The 20,786-nt window shown below is 48.7% G+C and overlaps 1 protein-coding gene across 1 annotated transcript in view; it reads left to right on the top strand.

Moving 5' to 3' along the window:
* LOC135901778 (neural cell adhesion molecule 1-like) overlaps positions 1 to 20,786 on the top strand; it is a 159,070-nt gene that overhangs the window by 68,532 nt on the left and 69,752 nt on the right. Inside the window, exon 2 of the mRNA XM_065431636.2 lies at positions 9,520 to 9,867. Coding sequence (XP_065287708.1) covers positions 9,520 to 9,867 — 348 coding nt within the window. The remainder of the gene's footprint in view (positions 1 to 9,519; positions 9,868 to 20,786) is intronic.

Raw genomic sequence — 20,786 nt, 5'->3', positions numbered from 1 at the left:
GTGGGTTCTTTGAGAAGGACAATGACTTTTGTAGCGCCCAGCGTTTTCCAATACTACGTGAATAGTACGTGCCCCATTGTCGTTCTGTTTGCGGAAGCCGAAGGAAACCCTCGTGGAGCGATGACTGCGTGCACTATTGTGCCGCCAGAAATCACCTAAAAGGCACTGCAAAAGAGAGAGAGAGAGAGAGCTATCCCGATTATTAAACGGTCCACATTTGCATGCTAAATATATTCCGCGCCCGCGGAAGCCCTCACGCTGCAGCGAGTGCCGAATTAATTAAAAGCGCGCTCGCGAATTCTGGCCGCGCTCCATACGCCCGGTCTCCAGCCCTCTGGTTCAGCTTCGCCGGGACAGAAGTACTATTATGACTACCCGGCACCGACTGAGGCATTCATGTGTTGTGCACAGCATGCCGGAGCTTCATGAAATTCAAATGCAAGCGGCATTGATGAGACTGAGAACAAAAGGAAAACGCTATGTTTGCGGGGACACGTCCCGTAAACAATCGAGCCAGCTACAAGAGGATGTAGCATTTTAAAGATTTGTGGGTGGTCTAGTGCGCAAACAGAAGCATTGTATTGCATTGTCCCATAGGATGACAATAAGTACAATTGTACGCATTGCAATAAACATTATAGCGTTTATTTTGCTCCTCCACGAATGTGCGTAGGATCGAGCATGATATTTTTTTTTGTTTACAGATGTGCTGATGATCCATCAGTAACTCTTTCAAAATAAGAATTATCAATCGAAGTACATGGAACTCAGTGATTGTGCGAAACTAAGGTATCGCGAAACGTGCACTCTGCGGCTCTTTATTCTGCAGCCGTACATGCGTTCCCTCGCGTAAGAACCTTTGCGGTGTAGTTATGTATGGTGGCGAGAACGTTTTAAATTGCATAAATATTGATGCGTAGCTACGCGCTGAAAGAAGGGAGGAAGCTGCAAAACAGATTGAATCCACGACAATTCACTTCTTTTTTTTTTTTGCGCAGCTTGAAGGCTCATTGTTCTCTCTCACTTTCACTCCTTGCCTTTCCTCTCTTCTATTTCTCTCCCTCTCTTTGTTCCCCAATTTGCCAGAGTCAATGTAGTATGCATGGGGAAGTAGCCAATAATGTTGTTGATAGAGTGACACACGACAAAACCGGAGGGGAATTCTAACATTGAAAGGTTTTTAGCAGGCTAATCTATCCATAAACAGCCAACAAATCGATGTGCTATACTCTCTGATTCTAAGGCAGCCTGTGAGAACCTGAAATCAGCCCTACATCACGCCGATAGCAAATGGCTGGCTTCTTAATGTCACATACACTAACCGTCGCGCTATGAAAAAATAGACACGCCGTCAAATTTCACAGGTTGCTGGTCTATTGCGGCATAGTCGACAACGACAATACTGACCAAGCATCGCGCTAAGCCCGCTAACAAGACCAACGTGCTTTGACGCCTTTATTAGGAACCGATACAGCGCCAAAACCTCAAGCATTAGCTCGTCGCGTTATAATAAAGCTCTGGAGTACAGTGGCGTCTGCCCAACTACCGTCAGTGCATTCGCCTGCCTCTTGGCGCATTTTGCGGTGGGGGGTCTTCACCACGTTGTCTGTGGCTGGGCATTCTCTCTATAAGCTCATGCTCTCCTCCTACAGGAATGATAAGCAAAGTGTCTTTCAGCTTCTGCGGCTTCTACGGAACCGTCGAAACTGCCGCTGCCCTTGTATCGACGCCAAAGACAATCTCTGTGTGCTATACTGATCCAATTGGGCGACGGACCACTGACGAAGCATAACATATCGAAACCTTGGACTCGGACGCAGTCCTCACAAAAGACTACTAGAACACTGCTGCTTTTTTCCACGATGACTGGGCTGCAACACAACTCTTGAATGAGTGGCGAACGCTGCTTTGTATGCGAGCACATCATCTCTCATCCCTCGTTAAAACCAGTGCCTCCCTGAAAGGTTGAAGGTGCCTTTGCTACGCCGGACGAACACTCTAAATTGGCTCGGGTTTTGCGTGATGCGGTGTGTCTTGCGTATTTTGTGTGTGGCCAGCACTATGTTTATCATTTCATTTCTCATCATTCCCACCTAAAGGAGCATGCTAGGCATGCCGCCAGGAAAATCTCTTCGCAATTCATTAAGGAGCTCCCCTCTGTCCCCTCTCGTCACTTCCCTTTCGCCGTTTCCTTTCTTCGTTTTTTGCCCCTTGTCCAGCATAAAGCAGCCTGCTTAATATTCCTGCATTTTCTTGTCTATCCCTATATCATCTAACTGGCTGCAGAGTGGCACTATGTAGTTTTTTGGTCAAGCTGCCGCTGCCTAAGCCCAGCTGAAAATTTTGCGACAATCAAAAATAAAGCTATCACATCCTTAATTAGGAAGCCTGCGCGCTTTGAACGTCAAAAACGCACTAAAGGCAATAAAATTGCTGAGAATAAAGCTCAATTCAAGTAGAGGTTAGACATAGGATGCTTCCTTTAGATATATTGCATCGGAGTGGCGATGGTGCATAGGCAAAAAATCTAGCACGATGCGTATATTGAAGAGTTGAACGCGTCATCAGGTGAACTTATGGCCAGAAATCAAACGAACGCATAAATGGCAATGACAGCTGAGCGCCGGGCGCGTGGTTGACAGTTCGCATCACACTTACTAAATCCGTGAGCAATTTTACATTCATCACTGTAATCATGTCCCCAGCAATCAGTGAGCCTAATGCAAATTCGTAAATGTGCAGCAGTATTAGCGTCGCAGTAGTATTATGATGTCTGAGAGAGAGAGAGAAAAAACATTTATTAGAACCATCGAGGTGGTTGCTCTTGAGGTCGAGTGGGTGGTGTCCTCATTCCAGGACTCCACTGGCCATGGCTGCTCGACGTACTTGCTGGACGAGAGCTTCTTGTCCCGCCAGGGTATCGCCGGTCAGCTGTACCTCCCACCGCTCAAAGTGCGTGCTAGGCGTCTTTAAGTGTTGAGGTTTGCCCCCGCACCCCCACGAGATGCGGAAGAGTGTAGGGCGTGTGTCGCCGCACCAGGGGCAGATGCCGCGATATGTATGTGGGAACATTTTACTGTATTTGTATAGGTTAGGAAATGTGTTTGTCTGAATAACTCGGAGAGCTACGGCATCTTCAGTGCTGAGCTTTCTGTGAGGCGGAGGATAAATCCTGCGGTTGAGTCGCTGGATCTCGAGTCGGTCGCAGTAATTGGACGGCAGGGGCATGAAGGTAAATGGTGGGGATTGATGAGACGATTCGTCTTGCCCCGCTCGGTTGATTAGCGCTCGAGCTAGGGCGTTCGCCCTCTCGTTCCCCTCCAGACCCGCGTGGCCCGGCGTCCACGTGATTTGATGGTATTCTTGCAGCCTCGGGCCTAGAATCTGAGCCGCCAGCAGCGGTGTTCGTCCATTGGTAAAGTTACGGCAGGCCTGTTGCGAGTCGGTAACGACATGGACTTCCCTGCCTACCCTGTCTTCTTGCTTTATTACCAGTGCCGCGGCTATGGTCTCAGCCGCAGCTGGGGTCTCTGCCCTTACGGAGGCCGCGAGGGTCAAGGAGTTGTCTCTTCCGTTCACGGCGGCTACCGCAAAGAGGCCCCCTACAGGGTACGCCGCCACGTCCACGTACGTTACGTACGGGTCACCCTTGAATTGCCGGCGCTGTCTGTCGACGCGAGCCTTGCGTCGTCCTTCATGGAGTTCATGGCTCATGTGCTTCGGTATCGGGTTCGCCTTGATTTTGCCTCTGACCTCAGGCGGGAGTGATCGTTGCCCATCGAGGGCACGGAGCTCCGTTGCCGTTCCGGTCCGGTGGAGGATGGCTCTGCCCGCCGCCGTCTTCTGCAGTCTGGTCTTTTGCGAAGCCATAACCGCGTCCGACAGCTCAGCGAAGGTGTTGTGGATCCCGAGGGCCGCTAACTTCTCGGTTGAGGTGGTGACAGGGAGACCCAGGGCCGTTTTGTACGCGCCTCTGATGATGGCATCGACTTGTTCTTGGTCGCGCTTGTTTAGCGAGTGATATTGATACGGCATGCTATACGTGATTCTACTGATCACCAGAGCCTGGACGAGGCGAAGCGTGTCCTCTTCTCGCATGCCCTTGCGGCTTCTTGTAATTCGTTTTATAATCCGCGAGACCTGGTTGGTGGCAGACCTTAGGGTTTGGATGGTGTGGGAGGCTTTCAGGTTGCTCTGGATCCAAAAACCCAGAATCCTAGTCTTATTGCCCTCCGTGATCTTCTGACCCTCAAGATAGAGGTCGATAGGGCCGGGAGACTTGTAGATTCCTCCTCCGTGCACCCGGATCACCTCGGACTTTTCTGGCGCACAACGCATCCCGCTCGCTGCCGCAAATCTCTCCACGGCCGTCGCGGCCTCTTGAAGGGTTGCCTCTTTTCGCGCTAGCGAGCCCTTGGTGGCCCAGAGCGTGATGTCGTCTGCGTACAGGGTGTAACCTAGGTCGGGGATCTTCCGCAGCTCTTTGGTCAGCGCTAGCATCGCGACGTTGAATAGAATCGGGGAAATTATCGCCCCTTGCGGTGTTCCTTTGTTCGGCACGTCGATCGTATCCGATCGAGTCTGGCCAATTCCGATGGTTGCCGTCCGGCCCGTCAAGAACGATTTAACGTAATTAAAGATGTGCTCCCCGCAGCTGATGTCGTTCAATCCCTTGAGAATGGCCTCGTGAGAGATGTTATCGAAGGCCCCTTTTAGGTCGAGTGCGAGCAGGAGATGTTCTCCTCCCTTCGGGATGCCCTTAAGAACTTCTTCTGATGATGATGTCTGAACATCGGATAGAGTAGGCACATCTTGCGTAAGAGCGATAACGAGATGGCGCTGATAATTCCGTCAGAGCGATCACCAGCGAAATGTAAAACAACTCAGGCTTTGTGATGCTGACACCTTGGTGATGGAGAAATATCTTTAGTATCAGACGCACAACCAGACTGTGGCACTAATCATAAACATCGCTTGGGAAGGTATACCAGTGACGCAAAATGCAGGCTTCACTGTCTTCCTTTATTTTTTTTTCATCGCTCATTGAGTTACAGCAGTGTCTTTCAGTGGATCTTACATCTTAGTTGTTCAAATTATCTGTCATAGTAACGCTTTCTGTGCCACTTCTCATGCGTGAAGCAAAAGGCAGAGTCATCAAAGTTGACTTTTGATAAGAAATAAATTACGTTATTAAAAATTTCAAGCAACATTAAATCTTCCGCTATGGACCCCTGAAAAGTCACTGATACACAGGCGACTGACGTCACTGTCTATTGCATGATAAATTCACTCTAATTTGAAGTAGCACGCAGAAAACGATGTATGCGCCACTTTGAAACCCACTTCAGAAAAAATTTCTATCGCCTGTTGCGCATTTTCCTTGCACTGGTACCACACATACTATAGCCAACAGCAGCCGACTGCGCAAGAGTGCGCCAGTGCTCACGTAAGGTAGTTCAAGACAGTATACCGCTTCACAACCGACCGTTTCACAGACATGGACCGAGGAGTCGCGTTGCTATAGTAAATAGCGCACTATAACGGCGACGTACGAATCTATTATTCCATCGTTCTCTACCGACCATAGTTATTCAACATGTCGTCGGACTGTACTAAATCGTTCGCTGTAATACAGGCGACCACTGTCATCGTTCCTTTTGTCCTTTATAATTTTGTCTTTGTTACAATTGACACCTGCAACCAATCTCGCCTCCTATGACTGTCGCTTCTCCTGGTAACTGGTGTGCGCGCAAAGAAGCACGCTTTAACGGCGCGTTTCGAGCAGCCTTGAATGAAGTCGGTGAAGCTCAGGAAATTGGATAAGCGGTAACGTAGGTTCTGGTCGGCTATCTTTTGGAAAGCAGTTGTCATTGGTTCCAGCTCCCACCACCTTTCGAACCCCATGTAACAACCATGACGGGGCTTCGCGTTCTGTCTTTGTAGCGTATCTGGATCTTTAGTAAACTGACAAACATATCATGATGCACTTTTCCTTTCTTTAAATGTAATTACTAGCGACGGGACCATTACTTCCCCTATCGGCACAATACTGGTATGAATTGAATATCGCAAAATAAAGCCCCTAGGGTATGTGCCCGTTTTTTTTCTGCTGACACTGCATCTTTTTTTATTTCAATCACTGACGAAAGTATGGAAAGCTTCACTACTGAAAGGAACACTATACCAAAACTGTAGCGAAAAAAAACAATAAATGACCGACCAATATAGCGTGAAGAAAAACGAACAAATCAAAGCCTTTACAATTGCTTAGCGTAAAGCAAACTCACACTACGGGTTAAAAACTTGGCATATAATGTTACAAATACATACACATTATGGTAATGTAGAGTCAGCGCATGACCCGTGAGAAGCATAAGCCGTCACATGATCTTGTCCGTCTTGGTAATCGCATATTATACCGATATACTTTCCTCTTTATGCTGGTTTTCCTTCGTCGCAAATTTTGGGTAAATTATGCAGCCTTACGCTGACACTTCCCAAACTGCAATCAACTTTAAATCAAGTTTCCTTCACTATTGTGCGCGAGAAAACAATAATTTGTCAGCAAAAGCTTAGGAAAACGCTAGTACCATTTCTTCCATGAAGTACTTTGTCTATCACTCTCTCACAACCACGTAATTTCTTTTCTTTGAAAAACCTTTCGTGTTTTTTTTTTTCAAACAGCACTATTTTTTTGACACGTGTCCTAACTGCAAAAGCAGCGAGAAGTCCGAAACGGGGTTTTCTCCGAATGGCGGTGCAAACTTTTCGTTAGCCCATCGACGACGGTTCACGTAGTCGTCATTGTCAAGTCATCGTCAGGCCACTTTCTCATCCTAGGATTCATGCCGCTACAGGGCTAAGGGGAAATAAAACGTTGCCTACCACCGCCACTGCATTACTCACGCAGCGGACAATCCGAGCCTGAGCAAAGCGGATTATAGAGCACGGAATTTCGAGCCACAAACAAGTGCCAGTAAACGCGTCTTTTTGCTGAGTAAGCAAGCAAAAAATCGCGACATAATACTTGTACGCATATATACAATTGATCCATCGGTATATCTAGGTCAGGTACACCAATACGAACAATTCTAGTGTAAGAGTTATTTTCTTTTTTTTGTAAATACGTGTACAAGTGTTATGTACGTAGGGCGGCAAAACCCGCGGAGGGTAGCCAAATAAGCAAGAGAATGCTTTAAACGAAAATGCACTCATTCCTGCTACTGGGATTCGGCATAGGAGGACTACAATAGTCACGATCCAAAGAGAAATAAAATTACGACTTACGTTTAGACGTAGTTTTTCAGTACTTACCACATTCATAATAGTATCTTTTCTAGTGTGTGCGTGTTCTGAATCTATCTTCCTAAATAAGAAATGGATCGCAATTTAGTAGGAAAAACGACCACTCACTGGTGGATACGACTACTCACGTGACTCACGTGACCACTCACGGGACCCCGCAGCAGCTCCTGTATCCACCTAGTTTGCTAATGGGACTTTGACTTCTTGTCGATGCTTACACTTGCGTGGATTGAGACATTTTTGTACGCTTATATGCGCCACGCTCTTACCTATGTACATCCTGCATCGTTTGCCATTCAAACTAAAAAGGCTAAGCTTGCAATCTTTCATAAGAAAACGCCTTCTTATCGAGCACTGTTTCTTTGTTTTATGTGACAAGAGCGTAATGGCGGTATTTTTGCACATGGTAACAAAAAAAATCTCTGCAGGTGCCCTTGCTTTTGGCTATAGAAAGCGCAGAATTGTTTTGTTTTTTTGAATTCACATTGGAACATACGATCCTAAAATTGAATCAGTTTATATTAAAAAAGAAACGAAAGAAAAATTGCCCCAGTGTTGCTCGCTTCTGAAATGCCTAAGTTGCAGGCAGAATCACTGAGCGAATTTCTTAGAATTACAAAATGGCAAAACGGGAAGTTGGAAGCGGGAATATTATAAATCTCCTTTTTTCCCTATATTCTGTGCTCTCAGAAAGAGCTTGAAACCTTTTTTGTTTAGAGCATGTCAACTGTATGTCGCAGGCAGCTCCAGCCGAAGATTCCGTTGACAGGCAGCTGTGTTGGACACGATAAGTGTCCACCACTCGAGATATGAAAGCAGTGCCAGAAACACATGGTAGAGAGAATGATGCACTAATCCGCTAGGCACAAACGCTTGCACCGCCTCACCACGCTATCCAACAACGCATTGAAAACAGACCTCGCAAACCTGCGTGTTCAGGTACGTGGTTTGCGTTCCAAAACGGCCATGCGCATTCCTTGGGGTTCCCCATGAGGCAGCCCCTTCGTCAGCGCCCACATAGACGCCGACAGGGCCCGACAGGGACTATGACACGCAAGCAAAGAAGCTCACTTCTAAGCCACAACAACCAGTGCCCTACGTGGAAGCAGTAAGGACCGCGAAGGCCAGTCTGATGATCCTGACAAGTTGACCGTCACGGAGAGCAAGAAAGCAGTGTCGACAACTATCTTGGAAAAAGCGTGAACCCGCGTTTCCAGATTACATTGTCCTTGCTTCGAAGGTTGGACATCAGAATCCAGCAAGGTGGTGTGACAATGGGTGGGATTTCGCGAAACATTCGACCGTTATAATTGGCCGAGAGGCAGTCGTCAGATTCCCTCGTACAGTTACCTAGGGAAAACGAGTGTTTTAAAAGCGGACATTTTAGCTGCAGTGTGTGTACTGACATGTGTTCTCAGACACGTGCGCCGACATGAAGTGTGCTCCTATATCTGGAGTAATTTGTGTTAATATGTAAATTAAACCTGTTTCTCGTTTCTTTCTACTTCCCAACTTCATCTCCTCATCAACAAGCAACTCTTGGCGATAGATACAAGGCCGTCGTGGGTCCGCTTAGTCAACTAAGTGCGACGCCACAGTGTAGCGCAGGCCAGCTACCATGTTCCAGGCGCCCCGACGGCGTAAGCAAGCGAGCCTACAAGTGACGCCTGAGTCCGAACCACGAGCCCCAGAGTGGAATCAGAACAGTGGCTAATAGCACAACGCACTCCGCGCTTACGCGGAACACCTCAGGACACTCTTATTCTCCAAACTACTGAAGACAATGTCTTTATTGGCCAGTTACCGCCACTTTTCGTGTTCGTTATGTTTGTGTCAAACGTCTGTTTCTAGCCGCTTTCGTGGGATGATCCCGAATGTAATGCCGTCTAGAAATGTAACAAAGCGATGATGATGACTGGTGATGATAAACCATATACTTTATTCTGAGAGCCGCTCTCGTGATGACTATGGTGATGATGATTATGACGACAATGATGATGGTGATGCCGATTATTATTAGTATTAATAATGCGCTTATTAGTATTATGTCGTCGACATTGTGTTTATCTACGTGAGGTCGCATGCACTAAATCTTGTGCCCCATAGCACTCAATTTTTTCAATGCTCATTCTTGTTGTCTTTGCATCATTTGAAATAAGCCTATATAAGTAAAAGGAAATGGCTGCCTAATCTGCCTAATCTGCCACTTCGCAGACGACATCGTTGGCCCCTCAGCGGTGACGAGCCGCGTGGGTGGCGACGCTGCGCTGCCGTGCCACCTCCGACACGTCACGCAAGACTCGTGGGCCGTGTCCGTGTCGTGGTTCAAGCGGGGCCTCTCGGGACCCGTCTACACGGTCGACATGGGTTCGGGAAACTTCCTGCAGGCCCGGCACCGGCCAGCGCACCTGTGGTCCGGACGCGCCTACTTCTCTTCGGCCGACGAGCCGGCGCTGCTCATGATCGGAGACGTGGCTGCCGCCGACGCCGGACTGTACGTCTGCTCGGCGTTGTTCCCGGACGGCGGCGAGCGCAATTCCACCGTCCGCTTCATCGTGGTCGGTACGTCCTTTACTCAGTGCACCACCGGTCGTCCTTTGAACAGTTCCTTCCCACACTTCGTTCGCTCGAACAAATGGCTAAGTTATGTGCAGCGATTCCAATGTTCCAATGATAGCCTCGATGACATGTCATTATTTCGTGCTTGAATAGTGATTGCCAGTAGTTGTCAAGCAAAGCATAACGTTCCTTCAAATGTGTAATCAATTACGCCTGTCTCTACGTAACGCAATTTAACGTACCTGTCAGATTAGATCGGCACCATATTATTTGCATGCAGGTGCCTTCCCAAGGATCAGCGTTTGCAAACGTTTGCGCAGTTAATCCCTATTCCACACGGAATAGATTATGTAAGAAAAGACAAGAGATAACACTTTAGTTATCCAGTCAGCAACTTCAGCAGCTATATATGCATGAATTCGTTTGTGTCGAAAACAATGAAATGTAGTGCCTTTTTCCTTGCCTTTTCTGTACGCACCCGTTCAGAGAGGAATGCAAGACTGCGTATATGAAGTATAGCTGTGCTTGCTTTCTGCGTAGTAGACGTAACGCAAAGCTGCGGAGAGATCAGACTCTTTCCCTCGTCAAACTTTAAGCTTCTCAAGAAGCAATACGTGGCCGCTCGTTTTCGACCCTGTGATTTCTGACCCCCTGCCAGAGAAACAGATAAAGCGAAGTGTGCGCACGAAAACAGCGTGCACACATTCCAGTTCTACTAAACAGTTATGAGACGAACAGCCACGCTACGCTGTCGTCGCAAAAGGATTGTCCGTCGTTCACTGCAGAATAAAACGCACTTGCAGAATTGTGTAGGCTCGTACACGCCTTTTTTCACGATTCACTTCCACGCTTACGCGAACAGTCGAGCCAAGCGAAGCGACCGTACAAGTGTGCGCACTTGACGCGCGACGCCAGCGACCAAATGCAGTCACTGGCTCTCCCGACACTTGCGAGCTCTGAATGCACAGTAATCTCCCCTAATTATGACCAAATTACTTACCCGGCCTGCTACGATCTCGCTGGCGCTAGCGTTCGCTCCCGCGTTGCCGATGCAGCGTGTACGCGCGACAAGCGAGCACCACGGCCGCGGCGCGAACTTAATTTTGTGACGAAGGGGCTCGGCGCCGGCTCCTCCGATTTGCAGCCTGCAGGGTGCCACTTTCGGTCACACTCGGAGGCCCGAAGGCCAGACGCACGGGCACAACGAGACGCCAGTTAGAGAGAGGTCCGGAGTGGAAAATGGGATAAGTGTAGTTCACAAGCGGCGTTGCCGCCACGTTCTCCGCTCACGGGAAAAGCGGGGCACGCGGAATTTGTCGAGTCATGAGTAAGCTGCACGAGGTAACAGACCCTTTCGGCATCTGCCTCGATTTTGTTAAAGCGACGCTTTCTGTCTGTGCCAACCACCCAGTTGTTTTCCCTAGCATTGCCTGGTTTCGCCCGTCGTTTTTATTTTCTCGCCCAGTTGACGCTCGTCAATATTAAAAAAAAGAAAAAGCGCGTCCGGCGGCAGGATTAAAACGTGGGTTTCGCGAAACTCTCTTCATGGGTTCTGAAAGTTGGATGCTTTGGTTGGTGATGGCGCTGTGTTGTACTTCTGAAAAGTTCACCGTCGTGTCTGAGGACGGGTGTGGGACGCGTTCGTTGCCGGTATTCGCTCGGCATCTCTTAGCGTGATGCGCCTTTTTCGTCTTACCGGCTCACCTAAGCTTCGCTCACACCGATCCCCAAAGTACGCGGGACCTGCATGAATATTTATACCCTAAAAATTATATTATGTGCTTGTGAACCATGGGCTCCAGAATATATGTCTACCTGTAGTTATATTACAGTGCATGCAAGTGCTTCAATGTCATCCGCATGCGAACAATATTGTAAGCACTTGCCTCTTTCTGTGTCCCATCCCACTTTCGTGCTGACAAAACATCATCATTAGTGTCGACCTCTGCCTGCTTTAACCCTGTGCACAAAACAAACGCGATGTTTAGTTTAGTCCGCGCAATGCTTGTTTAGCTGTGGTCGCGCGGACACAGCTAAACAGCTTCCCAAAGCCGTCGCCGAGCATTTCAACCAACCAGGTCATAACTTTGATGAACTTAAACTCTACATCTTACAGTCAAATTTCCGTTCTGAACGAGAAAAAAAATACAGAGAATCATGCCTTATCCATAAGTTCAAGACATTGCAACCAATAGGCATAAACGTTTCAAAGGGAGTTTTAGAATCTATTCGCTATGCTAAATTTCAAGCTATAGGCAACAACACTTAGTTTGATTTCTGGGAGTATCCCCCTTTTTCTTTCCCCTTTCCTTTCCTCTACTTTTGTTTTCAGCCGGCGCGTCAGGCGCCCTTTACACGCCGACTAACAATCGTACGTTGACAGAAAGGGGGCAGGGGGGGGGGGGGGGGCTGGCCTTGGCCTTGTGCACAGCGTACCTTTACTCTTAATTCGACACGCTAACACACCATCCCTCGACGCCGCACCCTCCCGCCTTGCACCCTCTCCCCTTTAGAACAACCCCACCTATATATACTGTGGCGAGGAAAGCATACGTCGCCTTGAAGAAGACAAGTCCTCTTGTCGAAACTTTGGCTCCTGCTTTCACCTTGTTCACGTTTTGCTCAATGACTATGACTTGTTTCATGTGCCATGCAGCTGCGTCGCTTGCTGCAGGACTGAAGATTCACGCTGCTCGTTTGTAGGGGCTGTAGTAGATTCGCCAACTTGCACTTGTTTCGAACATGCCACTTGCAACGCGGCTTACAGCTGTGTCCTCATAATACTATTACGAAAAAAAGTTAAGTATGTGCCACCTTTATTTTTTATATTCAGCCAATAGACGAATCTACTACCTACAATGGCGCATTATTATTCTGCTGCACAACGCTGCAGAAGGTTGTGGCAGAAAAAAAAAAAAAAACCTAGGGTCTGAATTCGCTAAACCAGCTCAGAAATTACAGCGAGCTTACGAAAATTGCGCCCCCGCGCTTGACCCCGAAAATTGTGACCTCGAGCTTCGCCATAAGTTAAGCGTGTGGGTGGGCTACTGTCCCGCACTGTTGGGCCTAATCAGCCCAAGTGCTTCCCGGCCACGTTTCGTTTGACCTTAGCGCAAGCATACTGCGGTTAATCGCCTTGGCCAGCGCGTTAATCTTGCACGCAATAATTGGCCCGGGGCATTACATAACGTTGCGCAAAGTGCAGAAGATCGCTACCCACGTTAAGACTCAGTTATTACCATCCGTTATAGGTGCCAGCCGAAGCGAGGCGATAAGCCAGGGAGATACGCACGTCCACCTGGTTCGTATGAAACTGATCTCGGTGGTGCTCTCTAACACCAGTGTCTAATCGGGCATTTCTTGGCCGCCCTTTAGAAATGTGTGTGTGTGGCTTTCTCCCAAGTAACAACTAAGCAAGTAGAAGTAGGCGGCTCATTGGTTGCGCGCCTAGGTTTCTCATTTATAGGTGCATCAGGAGATTGACTAAGCGAACGAACACACCTCGCGTCCTCTGTAGTGACTGCGTTCTCCTGATAAGCTCGAGAAAGAGAGATACAGAGAAAGAGAAAAAAAAGAGGGAGGTTAATCAGGTTGCATCCTGTTTCCTACCCTACACTGGGGCAGGTGAAGCTGGCAGAAAAGAAATGAGAAAGGGAGAAGGAATTAAAGAACAAGTGATGCGCGCGCACATACAACAGCATTTACCGCCTAATCAAAGGTGGTCGCAGGGATGAGCTTGAAGTTGAGTATAAAAGTCCTGTATATGCGGCAATTTCTTATGAGGATGGAATTCGAAAACTACTGATTTGGATACCCCCCTTTCGTTCCCCTCATAGTCCATTCAACTGTTCTGGCAAGTAATACTCAATCAATTATGACCGATCGATCGAGTGAGGGAGCGAGAGAGCGAGCGAGAAAGGAATATTCATTGGAGAAAGCATCAAACAAGTGAGCCAAAGAAAACTATTTGAACCTTGCGAAGGTAAGCGCATACAAAATCGAAATCTTATGCAATGACATATGGCTGGGCTGCAACAGCTTACATAACACTGCTATGGGCACTTCTTACTAGTTATTTCGCGAAAAATAGGTCGCACTCGTAATTTAGACGCTATATTGAAGCAAATTTATTACTAAACGTTAGAGGTGTAAAATATTTTCTCTGGTGTCTTAGAACCATACTCTTTCCGCTAAACCAGCGCTTATAAAGACGACCGCTGCATATGGCCAGCATAAGTACAAGAAACTAAGGTGGCACTGAAAAAAAAAATAAGTGCTTCACCTCTGTGGGAAGTATACAAAACAAAGCATGAATGACCTCGAGGAGAGTGAATATTTCATGCCACTAGCGAGTCTCTTTCTCCGGTAATGCGAGGAAAACGCCGAGGCATAAATCAAGGTGCATAATGGTCTGATGTATCACTCTCAGGCTACAATTTTCACTTTGTTGCTGTCCCGTTTTTTGGTCCTTTGCTCTTTCTCTCTCTCTCTCTCTCTCTCTCTCTCTCTACGTTTTCATCTCTCTTTAAGACAGCCATCGCTTGTTTTCGGCTCGCGCGTTGGCTCTGCTACGTGCTTGAGCCCTCATTCAACGTGACCAGAAGTTCTAACACGAAACAGTTTCACTTGCTTCAGCAGCCCTATGTTCGCTCGGAATGTGTGCACTCTAGTGGCATATTAGAGCATGGGATGATGTGTTGTCTTTATTTTTCCACATTTTCCCCTTTATTACGTGTTACGTTTGATGGCAATGCAGAGTAACAGCTGGTACAGCGAGAGAGAGAGAGAGAAATAAAGGAGACGAGAAAGGTAGGGAGGGTCACCAGACTAGACATATATGTTTAGTCACGCTACACAGGAAGGGGATATATTTTTGTCTTGTTGTTATCATTGCTAGGGAGGAGGAGGAGGAAGTAAACTTTATTACTCTAGAAAGAGTAATTCAGCGGTCGTGCCGGATGTCTTGATCTTCTTGGTTGATGAAGATCTCCGGCCTGCATGGTTGGCGCCCCTATTCCAGGGCACCACTGAGCGTGGCTGCTCGTCGGGCGTGATCCACCAGCTTCCGTTGGAGGCTAGGGTCGCCGCTGGAGAGCACGCTCTCCCACTGCTCCGCACTCGGATTTTCTATTTTGTGGAATTCCTTATTTGTATTGCACTCCCATGTGATGTGATAAAGTGTGGGTATTGCACCACACCACGGGCATGTGTCCCTGTATTGACTTGGGAACATTTTGCATAGTATATGTAAATTTGGGAAAGTTTCTGTCTGCAGCTGTCGCCAGTAAACTGCCTGTTGTTGAGTGAGTGTATTGTGGGGCGGGGGATATCTGATTCTCGTCCCTCTATGGTAATTTAGTATGTCAGAGTACGTTGGGATCACTGTCATGAAATCCTCAGGATCTCTATTTAGGTCCGCTCGGTTTGCATGCTCGCGAGCGATCCTATCAACCCTTTGGTTGCCCTCAATCTCAGTGTGCCCAGGTACCCAAAAGATGGTGTGTCTGATGCGTTTATTCTGTTGGCCAGCGCGGAGGAAGATTTGGAGCGCTTTTTGACCGATTCTGCCATTAATGTAGTTTCGGCATGCTTCCTTGGAGTCGGTTAGTATTATAAGGGATCTATTTGTGCGGTAGCCCTCCACAGCTGCTAGAGCAACAGCCATTTCCTCTCCCTCGGTTACCGTACAATCCCGTGCCGACGCGCAAGCGATTTCCCTATAGTCCGAGTCTATTACTGCCGCGACAACTCTTTGTTGTGTTTCCCGTCGTTCTCGAGGATACACCGCGGCGTCCGTGTATACAGTGTTCGCCTTTGTTGCTAGGTATTTTTCCACATATTCTGCCCTAGCGTTCCGCCTGGATGTGTGTAAATTTGGGTCCATGTTTCTTGGTAGGGACCCTACCTTGATGGTGCTGCGATACACATCGGGTAGGTTTGCCGTTCTTTGTTCTTGCCTTTCAATTTCTTTGTGCCCCAGTTTTTTTAGGAGCTTTCTGCCCGTGGTAGTCTGCTGGAGTCTGAGTAGCTGCGACCCTAATTGTGCTTCTCTGAGCTCCTCGAACGTGTTGTGGAGTCCGAGGGCCAGGAGCTTCTCTGTCGAGGTGTTGGCCGGCAGGTGAAGCGCTGTTTTGAATGCTTTTCTTATGATGGCGTCGGCCTGATCCCGTTCGCCTTTGTTTGTGTTGTAATATGGGAGGGCGTACGTAATCCGGCTGATTATGAGGCTCTTAACCAGCTTGACTGTATCTTCCTCCTTCATGCCGCTTCTTTTTTGCGAGACGCGGGTGATCATACGTGCCACCTGTGCCGTCGCTTGCTTGAGTAGGTTTATGGCGTGTGTGCAGCGTTGATTGCTCTGCACCCACATTCCCAGAATCCTGACGGCTTCTTTTTCTGGTATCTTTTGTCCTTGTAGGGTGACGCTGATTTGTTCTTCCGAGCGTTTTCCTCTTCTGACTCTCAGGAGCTCTGATTTCTCCGTGGAGCAGGCGAGGCCTCTTTCCCTAACACATTCTTCCACGCATGTTGCTGCGGCTTGTAGTCGTTCTTCTTTTTGGCTGAGCGAGCCTTGGTTAGTCCAGACGGTGATATCGTCGGCATAAATGGCGTGATGTATGCCGTCGATTTCTTCCAGCTTCCGGGCTATCCCTATCATGGCAATGTTGAAAAGGATCGGTGAGATCACGGATCCCTGCGGGGTTCCTTTGTTAGGCGTGTGGAACTTGTCTGTCCGCAGGTCTCCTAACCCCACCGTGGCTGTTCTGTTTGATAGGAACGCTGTCACGTAGCCGTGGATTCTTCTTCCACTGTTGAGATCATCCAGTCCCTTGAGGATGGACGCGTGGCTGACGTTGTCGAACGCCCCTTTGACATCGAGTGCCATTATTATGTTTTCTCCGTTGTAGGGGATGTTGCTTAGAACCCCCTCTTTAATTTGTAGTAGGACGTCTTGGGTTGATAATTTGGTGCGAAAGCCGAACATACTGTGGGGATACAGATCTTCATCTTCCATGTATTGTTGTAGCCTCCTTGTCACGATTCGCTCGAACAACTTGCCAAGGCACGAAGTGAGTGATATCGGCCGTAGGTTTTCTACTAGTAGCTTTTTCCCTGGCTTGGGGATCATAACTACTTCTGCATGTTTCCATTCCTCTGGCAGTGTCCCCGCTTCCCAATGTGTATTGAGGAAGTTCGTCAGCTGTGTGACCGCCTCATCACTTAGGTTTCGGATTAGGGCATTTCTAATCTTGTCCGCGCCTGCTGCTGTGTTCCGGGTCGATGCCTTAACTGCTGCGAAAACTTCCTCCTTGGTGATGGGTCTGTCTAGGTCGGGGTTTTCTTCGCCTCGGTATCTCTCCGTGTACGCTTCGGGTTTATCTTGTCCGTAGCACTTTACACGGACTTTTTCTAGTAGCTCTTCTTCTGTCCCTTCAAATTGGTGTACTAGTCTTTGGATGGCCTTGTTACTTTCTGACTTGGTCTTGGTTGGGTCCATTAGAGCCTTGAGGATACGCCAGGTCTTTGCGGTGCTGAGGGTTCTATTCAGCGAGTCGCTAAACTTTTGCCAACTTTGTCGTGTGAGTTCGGCTGCGTATTCCTCTGCCTCCTTGGTAACCTCTGCTATCTTCTTCTTTAGCTTCTTATTTAGCCGTTGTTTTTTCCACCGTTTGGTTAGTCCACGCCTTGCCTCCCATAACCTGAGGAGTCGCGAGTCCACCTCCGGTGTTTGCTCTGACCTTTCGACCTCCTGGGTGTAATGTTGTTGTATTTCCTTAAGTTGTTTGCACCATTCCTCTATGGAAGTTATCCCACCCTTCATGTGCTTGCATTCTTTGCGAAAAGCGTTCCAGTCCGTTATTTTGGCTGTTCCTATCTTGCGCTTGACGTTCTCTGCTGACACTTGCGTTCTTATAATGAAATGGTCGCTACCCAGGTTCTCCAGCAGGTTCTCCCACGTGGCTTGCCTAGCTCCCCTGACGTATGTCAGGTCTGGGCATGTGTCGGGACTAACGCTGTTGCCTAGACGCGTTGGTTGGTTTGCGTCCGTTAAGAGGGTGCAGGTTGTGATTTCTGCTGCGTCGCTAACTTGCGTACCCTTCTTAGTGTCTTTTTTATATCCCCAGCTCTGTCCCCTGGCATTAAAGTCGCCCATTATAAGCAGAGTGTTGGATTTTGCTAGCTTGCTGGCTCCTATGAAAAGTTTCTGAAAATCCCCATCATTTTGTCGTGGTGGACTGTATAAGTTTATGATAAAAGTGCTTTTTTGTTTTCTCTTTTTCTTTGGAATTATCTCTGTCACGATGTGTTCTATCCGCGTGTCCGGAATTTCATCGTGTGCTATGGCGACTAGATTTTTACTAATTAAGGTGGCTGTGCGATCTTTTTCTTGGCACGTGTATCCCTTGAGTGTCGGCACGGTGTTTGTCTCCTGCAGCGCGATTATGTCAGGAGGATTTAACTGTGAATTTATGAATTGCTGCAGCGGGCCTTGCTTTTTGCGGTAGCCTCTGCAGTTCCACTGCTATATATCTAATGTGTTGTGTCTAGCCATGTTGGTTTATCGTTGGTTGTTGTTATACTTTGGTTTTCGGTGCCGAATCTTTTTTCGTGATAGAGTCTATCTCTAGCTTCATTTGTTATCTTTTGCGTATTTTGATTTTTTATGTAGTTGCGAAAACTTTGATCTTGCATTGCGATTTTTTGTTGTATCAAATTCATTTGCTCCTGCATTTTTTGCATAAAGGATTGCATTTGCATTTCTACGGTTCCCTTTTCCGGCTGCTGTGGCTGTTGCTCCATAGCTAAAGGTGGAGTCTGCTGTCGCGGCAGGCTACCCACCCTTTGCTCTCGCAGTTCCCTGATTAGTTCTTTGATTCTCTCCTCTAGTTGTTCTGTTTTCTTCGTACTCTGCTCTAGTTCTCGCCTTAGAGCCTTATTTTCTTCCCTTAGTTGTTTAAGTTCGTTGTCGTTATTGTTATTATCCGAGTGCGGAAACAGTGATTTGGGAGGGCCTGCCCCCCAGCTTACCTTAACTCCGCCCTTCTTTTGTTGTTGTTGTTCTTGTGGTGGTTTTGGCTGCTGTTTCCACTGCCCTTGGGCTGCAGGTGGTGGCCTCAGCGGTGGGAAGGAGCTGTCCCTGGACTGGCTCCGGTCCCGGCTCCGCGTTTGGCTGCGGCCCCGGCTCCGCGAGCGGCTCTGCTCTCCTTCCGAGCTCAGCCACCTGGGACGGCGCCTACGGCTCCGGCTCCGCCCTCGGCTTTTCTGCGGGGCTCGTCCTCGCAGCTCGTCCATGTTCTTGAGGCGCATCCGACAGTCCCTGGTACCGGCGGCGTGTTCGCCTCCACATACCAGGCACTTTGGTTGGCACTGGTGTCCTTCAATTGGGTTGTTTGCTCCGCACTGCCTGCAGGTTCTCGCTCCCGGCGTTGGGCAGACGTCCGAGCGGTGTCCTTGCGTGCCGCATACGTAGCAAAACTGTCTGGTTGGTCTATAGGGGTATGTCTTGTATTCTATTGCGCTGAAGATGACCCACTTGGGAATGATGGGGCCGTCGAAGGTGATTAGCGCCGTCTCTGACTTGCCCAGCATCCTTGCCGCTAGGATCTCCACCCCTTGAGTGCGTAGTCGCAGCTTGGATTCCAGTATTTCAGATGGCAGTCCTATCGGTAGCCCGTGGATTACCGCCCGCTTTACGTCCCCAGGCATGGCCACGTAAGCGTTTACTTCGTAATTGATGCCGCTGTATGGGAGGTACTTGATCTTCCTGATGACGTCCGCAACTTCTTCCTTCGAAGCGCTTGCGATGACGATGTTGGACCCTGGTCGGAGCCTGACCAGAAAGTCTTCTTCCTTGAATTTCATTCCGCAGGCCTCTATGATGGCTTGCGTTGCTTGGTATGGTTTCATGTCCTTGATTTTCAGCCCCCCCCCCCCCCCCTGGGCCGGATGATGATCTTCGCGTCGTCCGTCGGTAGCGGTGGCAGCCTCTGCCTCGGCTGCCGCGGCGCTCCCACCTTTTGTTGTTGTTGTTGCGGCGGCGCTCCCGTCGCGCCGTCTTGCGTGATGCCGCTGCCAGCTGTGGCTGCCGGCGTCATCTTGCTATTCTCCGTGGCTTGGGGTCCTCTAGACTTCAAAATGACGTCGCTCCGTGTAGCGCGCTTGAGATTCTTTTTCTGGCGCCTGGAATGGTAGATTTGCCAGTTTTTTTCCTCGTCTTGCTGCCGGCTCGCCTCGCCCGTGGCGTCCTGCTGCATGAGGTGCTCTTCTGCGGCTCCGGTGCCTGCTTCCTCCATGCTCGAGTGCGTGGTGGCGGGCGCCTCCTCCATATCTTGGAATTCTGCCGGGTTTTGGGCTGGCCCGGCCATAAAAGTGCTTGTCGCAGGGTTGGTAGCGCCCCGGGGATCCATTTCGGTCGATTCCTTGCCGTTCCGACCTACTCGGTGCCCGCCCGGGTGTCGGGTGTGGCTAAGCCTAGCGCGAGACTTTGCTCCCCGGCCACGTCGGAGATCTTCGAAGTCCGATAAAAAGTCCAAAAATGGGCCTACCAGCTCGAAGGTGGTATCCTCGTGGTCCTGACGATCAGCTGCGTTGATGTTGCCAAAAAATTTGGTGGCCCAATGAAATTGTCCTGCCGAAAACTTCGTAAATTTGCTGAGCCCATGCGACGTGCGTCCGCTCGCTTCGGCACTTCTTCTTCCTCCCCCTGCTAGGGAGGGTCACCAGACTAGACATATAAGTTCAGTTACGCTACACTGGAAAGGGATATCTTTTTTGTCTTGTTGTTATCATTGCGTTGACAGCGCCCATCAACTGTTATTATTGTACTGTTATGGCCTTGATCCAACAACACGCCATTGAAAACAGTACTCTTGCCTAACTTCGGGTGTTCTCACTGGAATATTGTGTTTTCTGTCCGGTGC

This window comes from Dermacentor albipictus, chromosome 1, assembly GCF_038994185.2.
Source record: "Dermacentor albipictus isolate Rhodes 1998 colony chromosome 1, USDA_Dalb.pri_finalv2, whole genome shotgun sequence".
Classification (NCBI taxonomy): Eukaryota; Metazoa; Arthropoda; class Arachnida; order Ixodida; family Ixodidae; genus Dermacentor; species Dermacentor albipictus.
The sequence above is the reverse complement of the archived record's forward strand: the minus strand, read 5'-3'. Positions and strand labels throughout refer to the sequence as shown.